The sequence below is a fragment of the Leuresthes tenuis genome, unplaced genomic scaffold (genome assembly GCF_036924035.1).
Source record: "Leuresthes tenuis unplaced genomic scaffold, fLeuTen1.0.hap1 SCAF_2, whole genome shotgun sequence".
Classification (NCBI taxonomy): domain Eukaryota; kingdom Metazoa; phylum Chordata; class Actinopteri; order Atheriniformes; family Atherinopsidae; genus Leuresthes; species Leuresthes tenuis.
Genome location: NW_027325356.1, coordinates 5239371 through 5253739, shown reverse-complemented (window position 1 = coordinate 5253739; position 14369 = coordinate 5239371). Strand labels below are relative to the sequence as shown.

The 14369-nt window shown below is 39.4% G+C and overlaps 1 protein-coding gene across 1 annotated transcript; it reads right to left on the bottom strand.

Moving 5' to 3' along the window:
• Positions 1–1316: 1316 nt before the first annotated feature.
• Positions 1317–13644, bottom strand: LOC140302363 (receptor for retinol uptake stra6-like). Its single transcript, XM_072381193.1, has 17 exons — positions 13445–13644; positions 13115–13181; positions 10147–10232; positions 9931–10070; positions 9593–9759; positions 8327–8434; positions 7893–7960; positions 6764–6843; positions 6589–6650; positions 6335–6497; positions 6164–6239; positions 5024–5157; positions 4601–4718; positions 4414–4515; positions 3392–3555; positions 3112–3249; positions 1317–1848 (listed from the first exon to the last, which is right to left on the bottom strand). Exons 1-17 carry the CDS (start codon positions 13540–13542, stop codon positions 1589–1591), a joined length of 2031 nt encoding a protein of 676 aa, XP_072237294.1. The 5' UTR covers positions 13543–13644; the 3' UTR covers positions 1317–1588.
• Between the last annotated feature and the right edge of the window lie 725 nt (positions 13645–14369).

Below are 14369 nucleotides of genomic sequence, written 5' to 3'. Positions count from 1 at the left end.
CAGCTGCGAGTGATGCAGAGTGATGCCATTCAGTGTATAATGTGTTACGAAATGCTGTGTATTTTTCATGTTAAAGCTTATAGTTCATGTTTAAAGCTGGATATGCACATGATAATTCAATTCATTACATGTTTCATTCCATCTGTGAAGAAAAAGGGGAATTATTTAATTCATGTATGGGTTAACTAGAGGAAACATTAGAGGAAAAGACATTTAAGAAGTGTGGAAGTCTAACGGTTCTGCATACTTGTGTGCAGATTGGTTTTTTTTTTTAGGGACAATTCTGTCTGTGCCAATAGAGGAACTGCCCCATCGTGGTCCAGGACGCCATTGCTGTTGTGGATGTTTGCCGGACCAGGAGGGCGGTAGGAACAAAAAAACAAAAGGAAGTTCACCTGAGAGCCACCCTTTTAATTATTTTGCTACTTTTCTCCACCTGAGACTCAGGTTGTTTTTTGTTCTTTGGCCAAGATACACGAGAGAAACTGACTAAAATTGACATAAGGAACTGAAGGTTGGAAACCAGTAAATAGTGAAGTGGTACCACAATTTATTTTCCTTTTCTTAATTTATTTTGGGGTATTGAAATATTTAATTTTGTTTTACATCCATTTTGGTTGTTTAAATTATTTTATGATATGTTTGAGTTCTCTATTTTACTTTAAAGGTATTCCTACTGAACTGAACAAGATGTTTACATAAAGCTAAATTTCTGTTTCATAAATCTGTGGTCCTGTGGATTGTGTGGATTGGATTGGTCATTCATTCTTACAGAGCCTGCTACTGCCAATCTCCTTCCCAACCTAGTAGATCGGTGAAAGTGAATCTGAGTAACCTTGTGAAGAATATGAACAGGAAGATTGTAAGTCCAAGATTTTTGGTACAAGACTCACTTTTGTAGATATTATTTTGTGGTCAGTACAGATCTCTTTATGACATAGAAGACACACGTCCAGGTTACACGTACACTAATATGTTGCAGTTAAAAAGCAGTGTATTTGATTAGTTAGCCAATGGAGTCTGTCAGACTTCATGCACTGGTAAGTAATTCAGGTCGAGTCCCCAGTTCAGGCTTAAAACTCAGCTACTGGCTCTGCAAGGGCAATCATATCTCTGAGAGTGACAGTTTACCCAGAACAAGACCACACCAGACAAACAACATGCAGCAAATATACCAGATCAACATTCGACAGTGATCAGAAAACCCAGTTTTACCATCTTGCCTAAACTTAGCTCTAGTTATTCTTCTATACTCACTTGTTTCCTTATTTCACAGAAACTGCAGTTTGAGTTAGAAGAAGTTATGAAAGTCAGATTTATTTGTATAGCACATTTCATGTACAAAACAATTCAAAGTGCTTTACATAAAATAAAAGCATTGCAGTGGGGAGCGGAAAAAGCATTAAAAATATGTAAAAGAATATAAATAGAAAGAAATTAAATGATTAAAATTAATTAAAACAAGCAACATCAGCTGAAAGAGTTTCTAAAACACAGCAGCATTTGACAGAAGATACACACCGTTCTGCTCAGTGCAATACATTTTGTTTGGAGCATACTGCCAGCTTCAGTGAGTAGATGAAGGATCTCACTCGGTTTTATCTTGGCTTGATGGGGTCTCGGAGGACTGGACTGGCTCTGCAGCTGGGTTTCCGGCCTCCTTCTTGCTGTCCTTCTTGGAGCTGCGGTTGGAGGTACCGTTCAGGATGCTTTCTGACTTCTGCAGTGTCTGGAAGTGCTTCCTGGAGCCCAGCAGGGAGGGGTTGTTCACCAGTGTGTACAACAACTGCCAGCGAGCGCAAATCCTCCGGCTGCTGGTTGCCTTGCTGGGCCTGTTCTCCTGAATCCCTGAAAGCATGCAAGAGGAGTAGGCTGAGGGCAGAATAAGATGGAGGGTCCTGGAATCTATAACACTGTGTGTGTGACTGTAGATGCATCTATGATTTAATTTGAAGACACTGTAGGAATTTGAAAAATAGCAGCTCTCATGCAGAAAAATAGGAAGACGTTTAGTAGTTCAGTAGTTATGATGTTCATCTATCCATCCATTTTCTCTACCTCTTTAAACCAATTTTGGGGTCCTTGGGCGTATCCCAGCTGGGCGAGAGGCGGGGTACACCCTGGACAAGCCGTCAGTCCATCACAGGGCCACACAGAGCAAAATGAGACAAACAACCATGCATGCTCACACTCACTCCGAGGGTCAATTTAGGGACACCAATCAGCCTAACATGCATGTTTTTGGACAGTCGAAGGACGCCGGAGTTTCAAGTTACTATCGTGGGTGTAGAGTTGGTTTGTAGGTTGCTAAAAACGGGGAACTATATCATTAATTTCACATAATCCTGCTTGTAATCTTTACACAGATCGGTCAAATCTTCTCAGAAGTCAAAATGTTAAAGACACCAACACAATGTGAAGGGTTTTGGATTCTCCAGTTAACTGAATAGAGGGACGTCCATCTGTGTCTACCTCGATATTCCTCCTGAGTGGCAAAAGATTTAAAATGGCGTCCGACCCTCGTCGTGAGAACTTTTAAAAAATCATCATCAACACAAGGCTTTTGGTCTCAAAAGGGATCTTTGAAACCTACCAAATAATTTGTGGATGATAGCCATTAATGTCTGGCCCCAAATTGGGTTTCTTGATATTTACATGTACCTACATGGATATTTTTTGCCAGAAAAATATCCATGTAGTAAGCTCATAAAATCTGGATGTCTGGTCGTAGGGCAACAAAGACCCCAACTGACATTCAGATTGTCTAAGACCAGCTAAAGAAGACTGAATGATGAACCTTTTGATACAGTTGATTGCATAAGAGCTCTTCAACATTTGAGAGACATTTTCTGTGTTTTTAAGACGGTCAGACTGTCGTGGAATCTCCTCATGAGCTGACGTTATGATGAACTATCTGGGCTACTGTAGAAATGAGAATAACCAAAAGCCATCCATCCTTTTTCTGTACCCGCTTAACACAATTCAGGGTTGAGGCGACAATTCTTCACTTCTAAATATGACATCTGTACATATTATATGTAACAAAGCTAAGATGCACAGCTGTTTTGCATGTGTATGAGAATGTTTGGGTTTTTAATTTAGGGTCTCTACCTTCCTCTGCGTCTCGTATTCTCTGTCCGGCTCTGCCACCCTCGACCATCATGTCCAGCAGCAGCCCACAGAAAGCCTTCAACACAGGGTGCGACTGGCTGACCTCCACCTTCAGGAAGTTGGTGTAGTAACTGTAGGCTGGATGAGGGGAAAGGACACAAGAGACTAAAGTCAGACTGAGACCAGTTAGCTCAAGCTGACACTCCAATCCATATCAGTCCTGTAATATTTATGGTGATCAAAACTAAAAGAAATGCAGATGGAAAATAAACGACCTCACCTGGGTCATAAAACTCTGCAGTGCGATGGAGGAGACTGATGTCAATGCGACCAAGATGGATGATGTTGTACAAAGCTGTTATCACCATTCTCCATATTGCAACAACAAGTCCCACCACGATGTTGACCACAAACAGCAGGTATGTCACGAGGAATAGACTCTCTCTGAAAGTCACAATGAAATATTTAAAAAAACAGAATAACATTAGTTAGACACTGAAAACGGGTTTGCTGTACGAATATGTCGACATTGCAGGTGAATGTGATGACACAGCTCCCTCTTTTTGCATTAAACATATTAGTATGTGGATGTAACAACACAATGCAACTTAAATTATTATTAAATTATAGAACATGAAACAAAGGAACCCTCGTCACACCTTATAATACCCAACCTGCAATTACTTTACCCTTTTGTATCTGTACTGCTCAAATGTTGTCAAAGTTGATTTAACTAATTTAGTACTGAACACATCGGCCACTTTATGCTAATTTCCAATTATATAAGCTGCTACAGCACCTCTTATTACCAAAACACATTCCAAGAGCTGTCGGCTTTTAAATCTTTCAAAGGAAAAATGTCTAACTATCTATACTGGTTAGATATGCTCCTTCTAAATCCTAAAGATCCCTTAAATGGAATCACTTGCATATTTCACTCAACCGAGATCAGAGGCCAGAGCATCTCTAATTAGAAAACCACTTGAAACAAAACCTCTTTTATTTGCACACAAGAAGCTATAACACATTCAATTAATATTCTCCATCTATTCCATAATAGATTCAGTCTTCTCTTATATTCAATCATTATTGGCCTAAAAATTAAACATAATAGAAATAATGTGCGGTCAAAATTCATAATAATCAACCTAAAAAGAAGTAACTGAAGCTCCATGTTTTATCTTGAGGATTACATCTTATTCTCATTAGTAACCAATGGAAAAAAGTATCCATTTAAAAGCCTAATCAATGCACAATTCTACAGTTTATTCCAACAAATAAGCCGAGAACAAACCAACGTACCTGTTCTTCAAATCTCTCGTACCAGCTTCTTTTTTGATGAAAAAAAACTGAGCAGTCACATGTTGAAGAACTGTAACCAGTACGAGGGTCACCCAGACAGGCCTGAGACGTTGCAAACATGAGATAATCAGAAGTGAATCTGGTAATAAATTAATAGATTTAACATGCACAAAGCCTGCTGACTCACCATGCTTTTCCTGCAACTTCGAACATAATGATGTTACGGCCATGAAAAATGGGAATGATGATCAAAAACACGAGGAACAAGAAGCAGATGAAATACACAATGGTCTGGATGGCCATTCCTGCCAAGACAGCAAAGAGACATCTCAATCTTTAAGTTTATCCCATAATTTCTCTAAAAGCAGTTAAATAAAACTGTAAATGTGACAATTTGAGGAATTAACTCTTCTACACTTCGTTAAACTTTCTGACTTCTTTAATATTTCAAGGCCCCTGAAGTTGTAAATCTTTTAAAACAGCTCAAAAACAGTTTGCACTCAGAAATAATTACTCCAGATGTGCTGCACGATTGTCAAATTGAACGTTATGGTATTTTTTCTTTATGGTAACACGTCATCATGACCAACAGCTTGACTCAGAGCATTACCCAGGCAGACGATTGCAGCCTGGTATCCTGTTAGACCCATCCAGCAGACAACACCAGGTTTAGATGGACGGATGGTCTTCTGGCTGTTATAAATGCTGTAAACATCTCCCTTATACAGTCCCCTCAGGTTTGATCTGAAAGAAATCAAATCAGAGATAGATCCGTTTCAAACTGGACATCCTTTAAACACGTGTGGTGTATTGTCGCCTTCAAACAGCCGATGTGCAGATGGTACAGGAAGAACTCTGCTGACACAGACTTGGTCGAACATAGAAGTATTTTATTGGCCACCAGGTCCGTATCAGAATTACAGATTGATGCATCAAATCTGGAGAGATCTTCAAAGCCCAAAAGTCTGTGCCATCTCTCCCACACTGGGGGTACTTCTCCTCTTATGAAGGGTAAAACCTTCCCCTATTTGGTGACCCTGGGTGGGCTCGATAGTCAGGCTGAAAGATATATCTATATTGATATATCCCTGGTGTGGCTGTCCCGGACACGCTTAACTGAGGAAGGATTCATCCCTCCATAGGACCTGTTGCCACTGATTTTCAGTCCACTTCTTGTGTCCTTTGGCATAGCTCAGCCTTTTCTCCCTGTTTCCCTTCCTTAAGAATGGCTTCTTGACAGCCACCCTTCCATGGAGACCATTTCTGATGAGGCTTGGGCCAACAGTAGATGGATCAGCTGAAGGTCCAGATGCATCTCTCAGGTCCTGTCAGGTCTTTGCTGGATTTTTTATTTTCTTTTGAAAGCTAAAAGCTTTGAGAATCACTATGTTCATGCAAAAATATGTTTTTATGTCCGTTGAATTGTGTTATCTTTGTTATTTTTTGCAGATGCAGTTAAAGTCAGGCTGCTAGTAACAAACAGCTAAGTTGTCTGTAATGTGTGGACACAACACTGATTCATCCCTTGAACATGTTTCTGTTTATACATTTAGCAGACGCTTTTATTCAAAGCGACTTACAGGTAGGCAGATAGGGTAAGGGGTTCTTGCCTAAGGACCCCTTGTGGAGGTAGTACCTTTCATGCAGGGGATAAAGTCCCTTTTTTATGCACAAGAGATTAGGCAAAAAACAGAAGTTGCTGAGAAAAGAGAAGCAATATTTAGGTGATATTTGAAACTCGTTCACCTACCTGTGAAGAACCATGGACCTCATGAGCATCACAAGACTGACCACACAAGACAGGGTCATCGCACAGAGGTAGCACACTGACAATAAGACCGTAAAGAAAAAAAACAATTTAATTCTTAAGGTTGCATTCACAGATTTCGTTCAAATGCAAATAAATAAGTGACCCACACACCTTCCAGCAACCAAGTGTAGAAAGTCACAATTTCAACGACCTCCATCCTGTCATCTGACAGGACAATCCCAAACCCCAACAGCAGGAAGGCAATGTTTTCATCAATTCCAGCACGAACAATGTGTAGAATGGGAACCACCAGGACGACTAACAGCAGCGCGGTCTGATGGGTTAAATAAAGAGCACACATGAAAAGTGCACATCCCACAAAGGCAAACGGCTATAAATGCATTTGGACCGATTAGTGAACTTACATGATATATGGCCACACCGGTAATAAAAGATGTTAGTGCCAGTTTGAGTGGGAAACGAAACACTGAAAAATAACACACCAAAGCCAGGTTTAAACATCCTTGCAACACCTCAAAGCTTTAAACATGACGATAAGCAAATGTTTGATTTGATTGAAATCAGTTTGAGTGCACTCACCCTTTTCAGGTAAATAAATGTAGCTCTTAGGCAGCTCCAGAATTCTCTTCATCAGTGATGTTTTGTCTGTAGCGGAAAAGCTAATGCGCCATAAACAAGCACAGGGAAAAGATCATGTTACCACACACAATATCAATATAACAGGGAAGTTACATGTTATCGTAATTCATTTAGCAGTTACTGAGGTCACATTTTCTGAGCAGGAGTCCAATCATTTGAGGGTTTTGCTCTCATCAATGAACCAACTAAATCACACCGACCTTCATGTTCACGTCACAACCTTCTCTGCACTGTCAAACCCTTTCAGTTATCCCCAGCTTTGAGTCATACAACCTCTAATCCCCCCCCCCACTCCCACTCCCCTGGTACCATCAGAGAGGCAGACATTTGAATGGGGTGCAGATAAAAAGCCAGGTGATCTTCACTTAAGTCTGGAGGATGCACCGTCCATGACATCCAAAAAAGTAGTTGCTTCAGTTTAGCCAAGAGAAGTTCTTACTATTTGTGCTGCCTTAATTACCTTTTTTAATGTGCAGCATAGCAGTTGTTTGAAATGGATTATGTGCTCATATAGTTACTTCTTTGCATAATAAAGACTTAAGTTAAAAATAGTTCACACACTGTAACTCTGTAACGATCGTTCAAAACTCAAATATGATCAACAGTGTAATGCAGTGGCTCTCAAACTGGGGTGTGAGTCACCCTGAGGTCCACTGTAGGGGGCAGCGTGGACTAAAACTAACCTGATTGAATATTATTTATGTAGGAAAAGAAAACAAAGATGTGTTTTTTGCTTCTGCCCTGACTTCAAGTTCATTGCAATTCAGTGTGGAATCACATATTAGATGCTAACCAAGTCTTTGCTGTTGAGTAATTAAAAGAAAAAGTCTAGAAACATCTTCCAACCCAAACCCCAACCTCTAACCTTACCAGTCTATGCCTTGTGTGTGCGATGTGGAAATGCTACTAAGCTACGTTGCTTAAAACCAGGGCAGGTTTGGCATTCTAACATAAAGGAGTGTAACGCAAAACTTCACCTACGATACAAATTTAGAACTGAAACATCATTAGAAACTACAGATATCAACAGGCTCGTGACATCTTTATCGTCTGTTTTATCTCCACTCACCTGGCAGACGAGGACTTCTTTTTAAGAAGAGATTTTACATAGTTGGTGTAGTAGCTGCTGTCGAGGTCCTGTGAACAAGAATATTGTAAGGTGTCGTCAAACAGTAAGAAAAAGGGACAAGAGGTTTGAGTTCTTTGTATAGTTGCAAACACGTGTTTATATCTGGGGTCTTGATACTTGAAAACATCATGAAATGGAAAGAAAACTGCTTTTTAATCAATGAAATTGAAGAAATGAGAGTCTTGATGTCGACTAAAATAAAAACCCACTCTCACCATAATCTGCTCCTTGGAGCTGAGTTAAACCCACAAGCTGCTTACTATAATCGTGGTTATGTTTTACATACTTGAAATTCACGCTCTTTACCACAAAGAGCCCAAGATTAGTTGAAACGGTGTTAGCTGCACACATGTACGGCAGAAAAACAAGTTCACCTCATCGGTCTTTGGTCCTTTGACAAACAGCACAGGAAACTGTACACAGAGGTATGCGAGGCAGGCCAGCTGAGGCAGACTGGCAAGCAGAGAGTAGTACTTATAGAGCTGTGGAAGATGAAAGAATATAGAAGTTTTAAAGGATTAGTTCAACCAAAATACATCCTCAACTGCTTTGGTTTTATTCTGCTTTGTTTCTTATCGGTTGAGGTGAAAGGAGCTTTGTTGCCAAGAACTATATTACTAAGTAACATTAAAAGACGTGACGTTCCGGTTCCTCCTGATAATCCATCCTCAACCGCTTTCATTATTTTCTGCTGAAGATTAACACAGCGCAGAACTTCTAATTTGTATGAGAGAGAGTTAAAGACATTATTTAAAGATTTAATGATGAGAATAAAACCTCTGGTCCATCAAATCCATCTGATTTAAACCAGATTTAAACTTCAAATAAAAGGTGACATAGTTTTTCTAGACTTTTCAGATTAGACATTTTCATCAGGATGTCGAAGATGATGCTGCTAACGTTAGCTTAGCTAGTTTGTTGATACAAAATGCATATTTTTTCAGTATTTAGTTGGCTGTCTTCAAGGCTGACTGCAGAGATTAGTGCCTTGCATGCTGATTATTATTATTAAGCATTCCTTTCTTTTCCATTTCGTATTTTTGATCTGAGCCTAAAAGTGAAATATGAAAAAACAGGCATTTTTTCGTTGTTTATCTTATAATGAAAAAGAAAATAACCAGTCAATTTTCCATTATTTGATTTTTGATTGGCAATTGAAAATGGAAAGAACGATTGATACCCTGATTGTTTCCCGTTTTCTCCTTTTTTTTTTATTTGTTTGCTTTTTCAATAACAAAGGCAAATCGGTTGGCCGTCATTTACACAGACCAAGACCCTCTGAACAATCCAGTCACCAAGTGTTATTATTTAAACAATACCTGAAGTTTGGGATCGATTAAATGTTAAATATCTATATATAGAAGGGCCCAAAATATACAGATTGCACATATTTTTTATATTTAGAAACCTGAAATGGCAACGACTGCCTGGAAAAACCATCATAAGATGTCACAACTTACTCTTAATAATACTTAATCTAATTAATCAGATCAGAATGAGGCAGGCATGAGAGATTTTTCCAAAACTGTGTCATCACTGTTCACGTCATAGATTATTCCAAAATGGTGGATAAACAAAATAAAATGATCAATACTGTCAAAACCTAACGTGGAGTGAATATCAGTGTGTTGTCGCTTCACCTCCGGAGTCTTTGGACAGTCAAACTTCTGCCACACCAGGACCCCGAAGTGGCTGAAGGAGAGCAGTGTCCCGAACACGTAACCGACTTTGTGCTGCAGAGTGCCACAGAGCAGCAGAGGATAATACAGAACCGGATAGTAGAAAATGGCAATTATCTTCATGTACTCTGGCAAAAGAGACGAGAGATTAAAGGTATGTTTAAATCTCTTCACAAAAACAGACACAGCTACCAAACAAAGATCAACATATTACTACATTAAGATGAGATTAGAACGAAAAATCCAGAAAAATTCAGTTCTTCATCTCTCCGTGGTTGAGTAGACGTATCAGTGCCCACCTTTAATATTCTCCGGAGTATCTTTAGAGAAGGGCAGAGGGTCTGGGGCGATCACCAGCATCGTCAGCTTGCTAAACACAAGCCCAAAAACTGCCATGACCAGGCCCTTTCTCTGAGTCTGGTCCAGGAAGTTAGCTGGGCTAAGGGGGTCAAACAGAAGCATTTAGATGATCTTTAAGAAACAAGCCGGTTTATCGCTAGACTTCCCAAATTCACCTGAAGATGCTGGAGGATCCTCTTGTGAATCCCTGGCAGAGTTTGTTTTTCCTGGTGAGGACCGCCAGGATTAACATGACCACCAGCTGCAAGAAAGGAAGCAACTCATCAGGATTTATGTCTCATCTGAAACCATTTCCACACCTTTTTTCAATATATTAGCACAGAACAGGATTTATGTGCACAAGAAATACTGGAATAAAGTGGATTTGGTGGTAAAATCAACTCTAGTTTGATGTCCATGGGCAGAGATCCCAGCTGCTGCTTTAACATGTTGTCAGACTGAGTTGTGTGGTTAAAAAATCTAAAGTAAGAAAGTGAGTTACAGCACTGAGACTCAATGCAGGATACATGACCCGGAGTGGCGTTGTAGCTCTTAGAACCCGAAGCATCATAAAAATCACATCAAACTTGCCATCTTTACCTCACATGAACAAAGATCTCTTCAAAGGCTCAGAAATAAAGGTTTTCGTGGGCAGATATAATTAATTCAGAAAACCATGAGATTTCACTGAGCTTTTAGATTCTGCTTTGTTTCACATGAAATATTAAGGTATAATTAAAGTTTTTCAACAAGAAAATTGGCTTAACTCTCAAATTAAATAAAGTACTGAACTTGCTTTATTGCGCTTTTGTTTCATTTGCTGGCAGGACTCCAGCTGAGCAGCTCTGCACATCCTTATCTCACAAAACCCCCTTTGAATGCTTTATTTGATCTATCAGTTCATACTGCTCAGAGTGGGTCATTAAAAGCTGCGAGTCCACTAAGTGCTGCATTGAAAAAGGCCTATCAGTCAGGAGCATCTCATTTACAGAACCTTGATTTGAAGTAAAAGATTTTCCAGACTACAGAGTCTTATTATATCTGATGAGCAGCCGTGACCCAGCTGCCGCAGATTACTTCACGTTAATATAGTGTACAAAGAAACAGGGTCACAGCCATCTTTTGTGGAGCACGATGGTATTTTCTTACAGCTGAATGAAGGTTAAAAGGTAGGAAACATTATTAAAGTAAAGACTTATTTTATATTCATAGAAAAAGAACTTGATCATTTGATGAATGATGATGATGTTTGATCCAAGTGTACAATGTAAATTTATGTAAAGTCTTATTTCTGTGGGTTTAACTTCTGATTTCAGTTGTCTTACTTTGGATTTGTGACTTTAAGTTTTCTGTCTTGGTTGATTTAGTTCAAGTTGGAGTTTAGTTTAGTTTCATGTCCTGTATTTTTGTTTAATTTCCTCAGGTTGTTCAGCATCAGTCCTGCTTTCTGCTCCTCCTGGACACCTGGATTCAGTTAGCCAATCATCACCACCTGCCTCACATTACTTATTAACTCCCTCTGTATATATCCTCCTGGTTTTCCTTTGCTTCTTGCCAGTTTATTGATGTCTTCCACCTGTTAAGGCAGTTCTGTCTTTGGTTCCTCTTTAGTTTTATCTTACTGGTTACCTGTTTATTCTGCCTGGGCTTTTGTTCAGTTACTGAGCCATCGTTAATCTACCACCAGTCTCCTCTGCTTGTCTGTACATCTTGCATTTGGGTCCTCCACCTTCTGCCCCATCATGTATCATGACACACGATTTATGCATAATTCAGTTAGAACTGTTGAATAAAAGTCCAACTGAGTGTAAATACTGAGAGATAAAGACAGTGATTTTGCAGTAAATCTTACTCAGATTGAGATGTTTCCATAAGAATACATCCAACATCATGTTTTCACTGACTTTTTTGTAAATCGGTCCTTTTTATATTGAGATATTGCTGAGTTTTGCCCTTCTAGAAGAGAACTAGAGATGAAGATGAATAGCTAAACGTCAACTTGGACAGCTAAAAAAATGAAGTCGATGTTGAGGTGCAAAAAGGAAGTTGATCGCCCTGACCTCCAAGTCAAAATGTCCCATAGTTCATTTCCTTCAGGCAACAAAAACACTTGGTGTTACAACAAAGCAACAGAATCTCTGTCCAAAACTGTCAGCACCAAAAGTGAAACCTAATTTAATCCTTTTTTTAAAAACCTACCGAACTTGCTAGCATTAAGGCATCTGAGTGCAATGGGAAAGTTTCTGGTTGGCATTCAATCCTGTGTTAAATATCCCTGCATTAGTCACTGGTGTGAATCATCTTTAGCTGCAAGTGGATGGGAACAAAACCATTTTAAGTGATGGTGCTGCAAGAGAGCGAAGAGCTTCGTTTTTCTTCATAGAAACATGTTTGCTGACAGAAAGTTTCACTCTGAGGGACAAAAAGAACTGAGATTGATCAAATGTACTCTGCAGGATAGGAGGTTGTTTACTCCAAGGCGTACAGTGTGGGCTTGCATCTGTGGTCCGGTCAAATATAACATACTCGCTTTATTATCTCAGAAACCCATGATTATCCAAAAGCTGCTTGAACAACCTCGGAGCATAGACTGGCCCTGAAGAAGGATTCGTTCGGCTTGTTTAGGCGACTGTACCTGCATTTAAAAACGTTTAAACACGTTAATTGTTGTGTAAAAGTTATCAGAGTCCTGATAAAGTGCAATAAATCAGGAAAACAAAATAAAAAGGAACGACTCTGGTCTTTGTGAGAGATTTTCTTCACCAAAACACATTGTTGATCCAATGAAGGAAAAGCTAGAATTTTGTTAAGAGTGCATCGTTTGGCAAGGCCAAGCCCAGCTCCAAAAAGCATGAGGGTTAGGGTTAGGGTTACCTAATCTGAGGGTTACCTAACCCTAACCCTCAGATTACCACACATGCTTGTTTCTGTCATACACTCATGAGTGATCACAGATTTGAGTTGAAATTGATGTAGTTTCTCTGTCATGGTTTAGAAAAATATCTGTTTCCTTAAGTCAAACACATTTAGTTTTTAGGGCAGTTAATTTACTGACTGATGCTGTCACACCCTTTGCTTATCATTTACACCTAATATGCCGTTTCCCTTAACGTGCACATTTCTTTTCAACATGAGTATACTTACAGATATGGACAGCATGCATATATTGAAGAGCCTGTCGTCTGCTGTCGGGTCGCATGGTAGAATAACTCTAAGACGAAAAGGAAATTACTTTGAAATACTGTAAAAATACAAAGAAATGTATCCATAACTATAGAAGTAAAGAATGTCCAAATCAAACAAATACAGAATATTATATTAGAGTTAAATCAGATTTAATTTGTGTGTTTGCATTAGATCAGCCTTCTTCTCTCAAATTACATTAACAATGTGCAAATTAAACACAAAGGTAAATCAGTCATTCTGTTTCAGATGCCAGAATTCAACATCTTGACTCCAGCTGTTCATACTCACTCTTTGGGTGGTTTGGTTGGCTCTAGGTCGGTGTACCAGTCTGCGTAGTCATAGTAGGAATATTCAAAAGGCTCTAATTCAACAATGCTGTGGTTCATCGCAGCTGTTTGGTCAAGTCAAACAAGTGAAGAAAGAAAAATGCAGATCCAGAGGACTCCTTCTGGGCCTCCTTCAGTCAGCAAACCTCACTCAGCGATCTGCTGGTGCTGCAATGTGTCTGGACAGTTTGGCCCAAACACTCGGACACATTCCAGTCCGAGCGAGAGCTCAACACAGCAGATTAACAGCTGCTCAGAGGGGAGGGAGAGGGCAAGAAAGGTTCAGATTTACAGGAAATTAGAGAAGTGGCAGAAGATATGAAGAAAATTCAGCCTAAACATTGGCACTTATTTAAGATATTGTTCAAATGTCCTTTATTGGAACAGCAAGTCATCATATTGACATCAAAAAGGCCTTTTTAAGTAAAAAAAGATGTATTATACAGATGTTAAAACTAGTGTAATATAAATAATATTGAAAGTAAACGCATATTAGTGTGTCTGGACACAAGTAAATATGAAGGATTTGAACTTATACCTTATAATTCCTTGTTATTTGAGTACAAATACTGAAGGTTTAGCATTATAGTCTCTGTAAAAAAAACTCCCACTCAGAATTTATCAGATTGAAATGACAGGACTTTAACCTTTGAGTGTGTCATGAAGTGGAGACTGAGCCCAGAGTTCAGAAACATGCAGGTTTTGTTTGGTGTAGGTAACCACTTAAAATCTAAATGCTACGATGCAAACAAAAACTACAGCAACAGAAGACTAATGCTAGTCCCTCTAGCTCAGGGATGTCCACATCCGGTCCTCGAGGGCCGCTGACCTGCAGGTTTTAGATGTTTCCCTGCTTCAACACACCTGATTCAGATCAACGCATCATT

Bases quoted from the DNA above. Each gene is read 5' to 3' on its own strand.
- LOC140302363 (XM_072381193.1), bottom strand. From the start codon at position 13,542: ATGAACCACAGCATTGTTGAATTAGAGCCTTTTGAATATTCCTACTAT. The intron at 6,844-7,892 runs GTGAGTGGAGAT...ATGGCGCATTAG, and splicing joins AAGAAGTCCTCGTCTGCCAG to CTTTTCCGCTACAGACAAAA. The intron at 1,849-3,111 runs GTAGAGACCCTA...GCATGCTTTCAG, and splicing joins AATACGAGACGCAGAGGAAG to GGATTCAGGAGAACAGGCCC.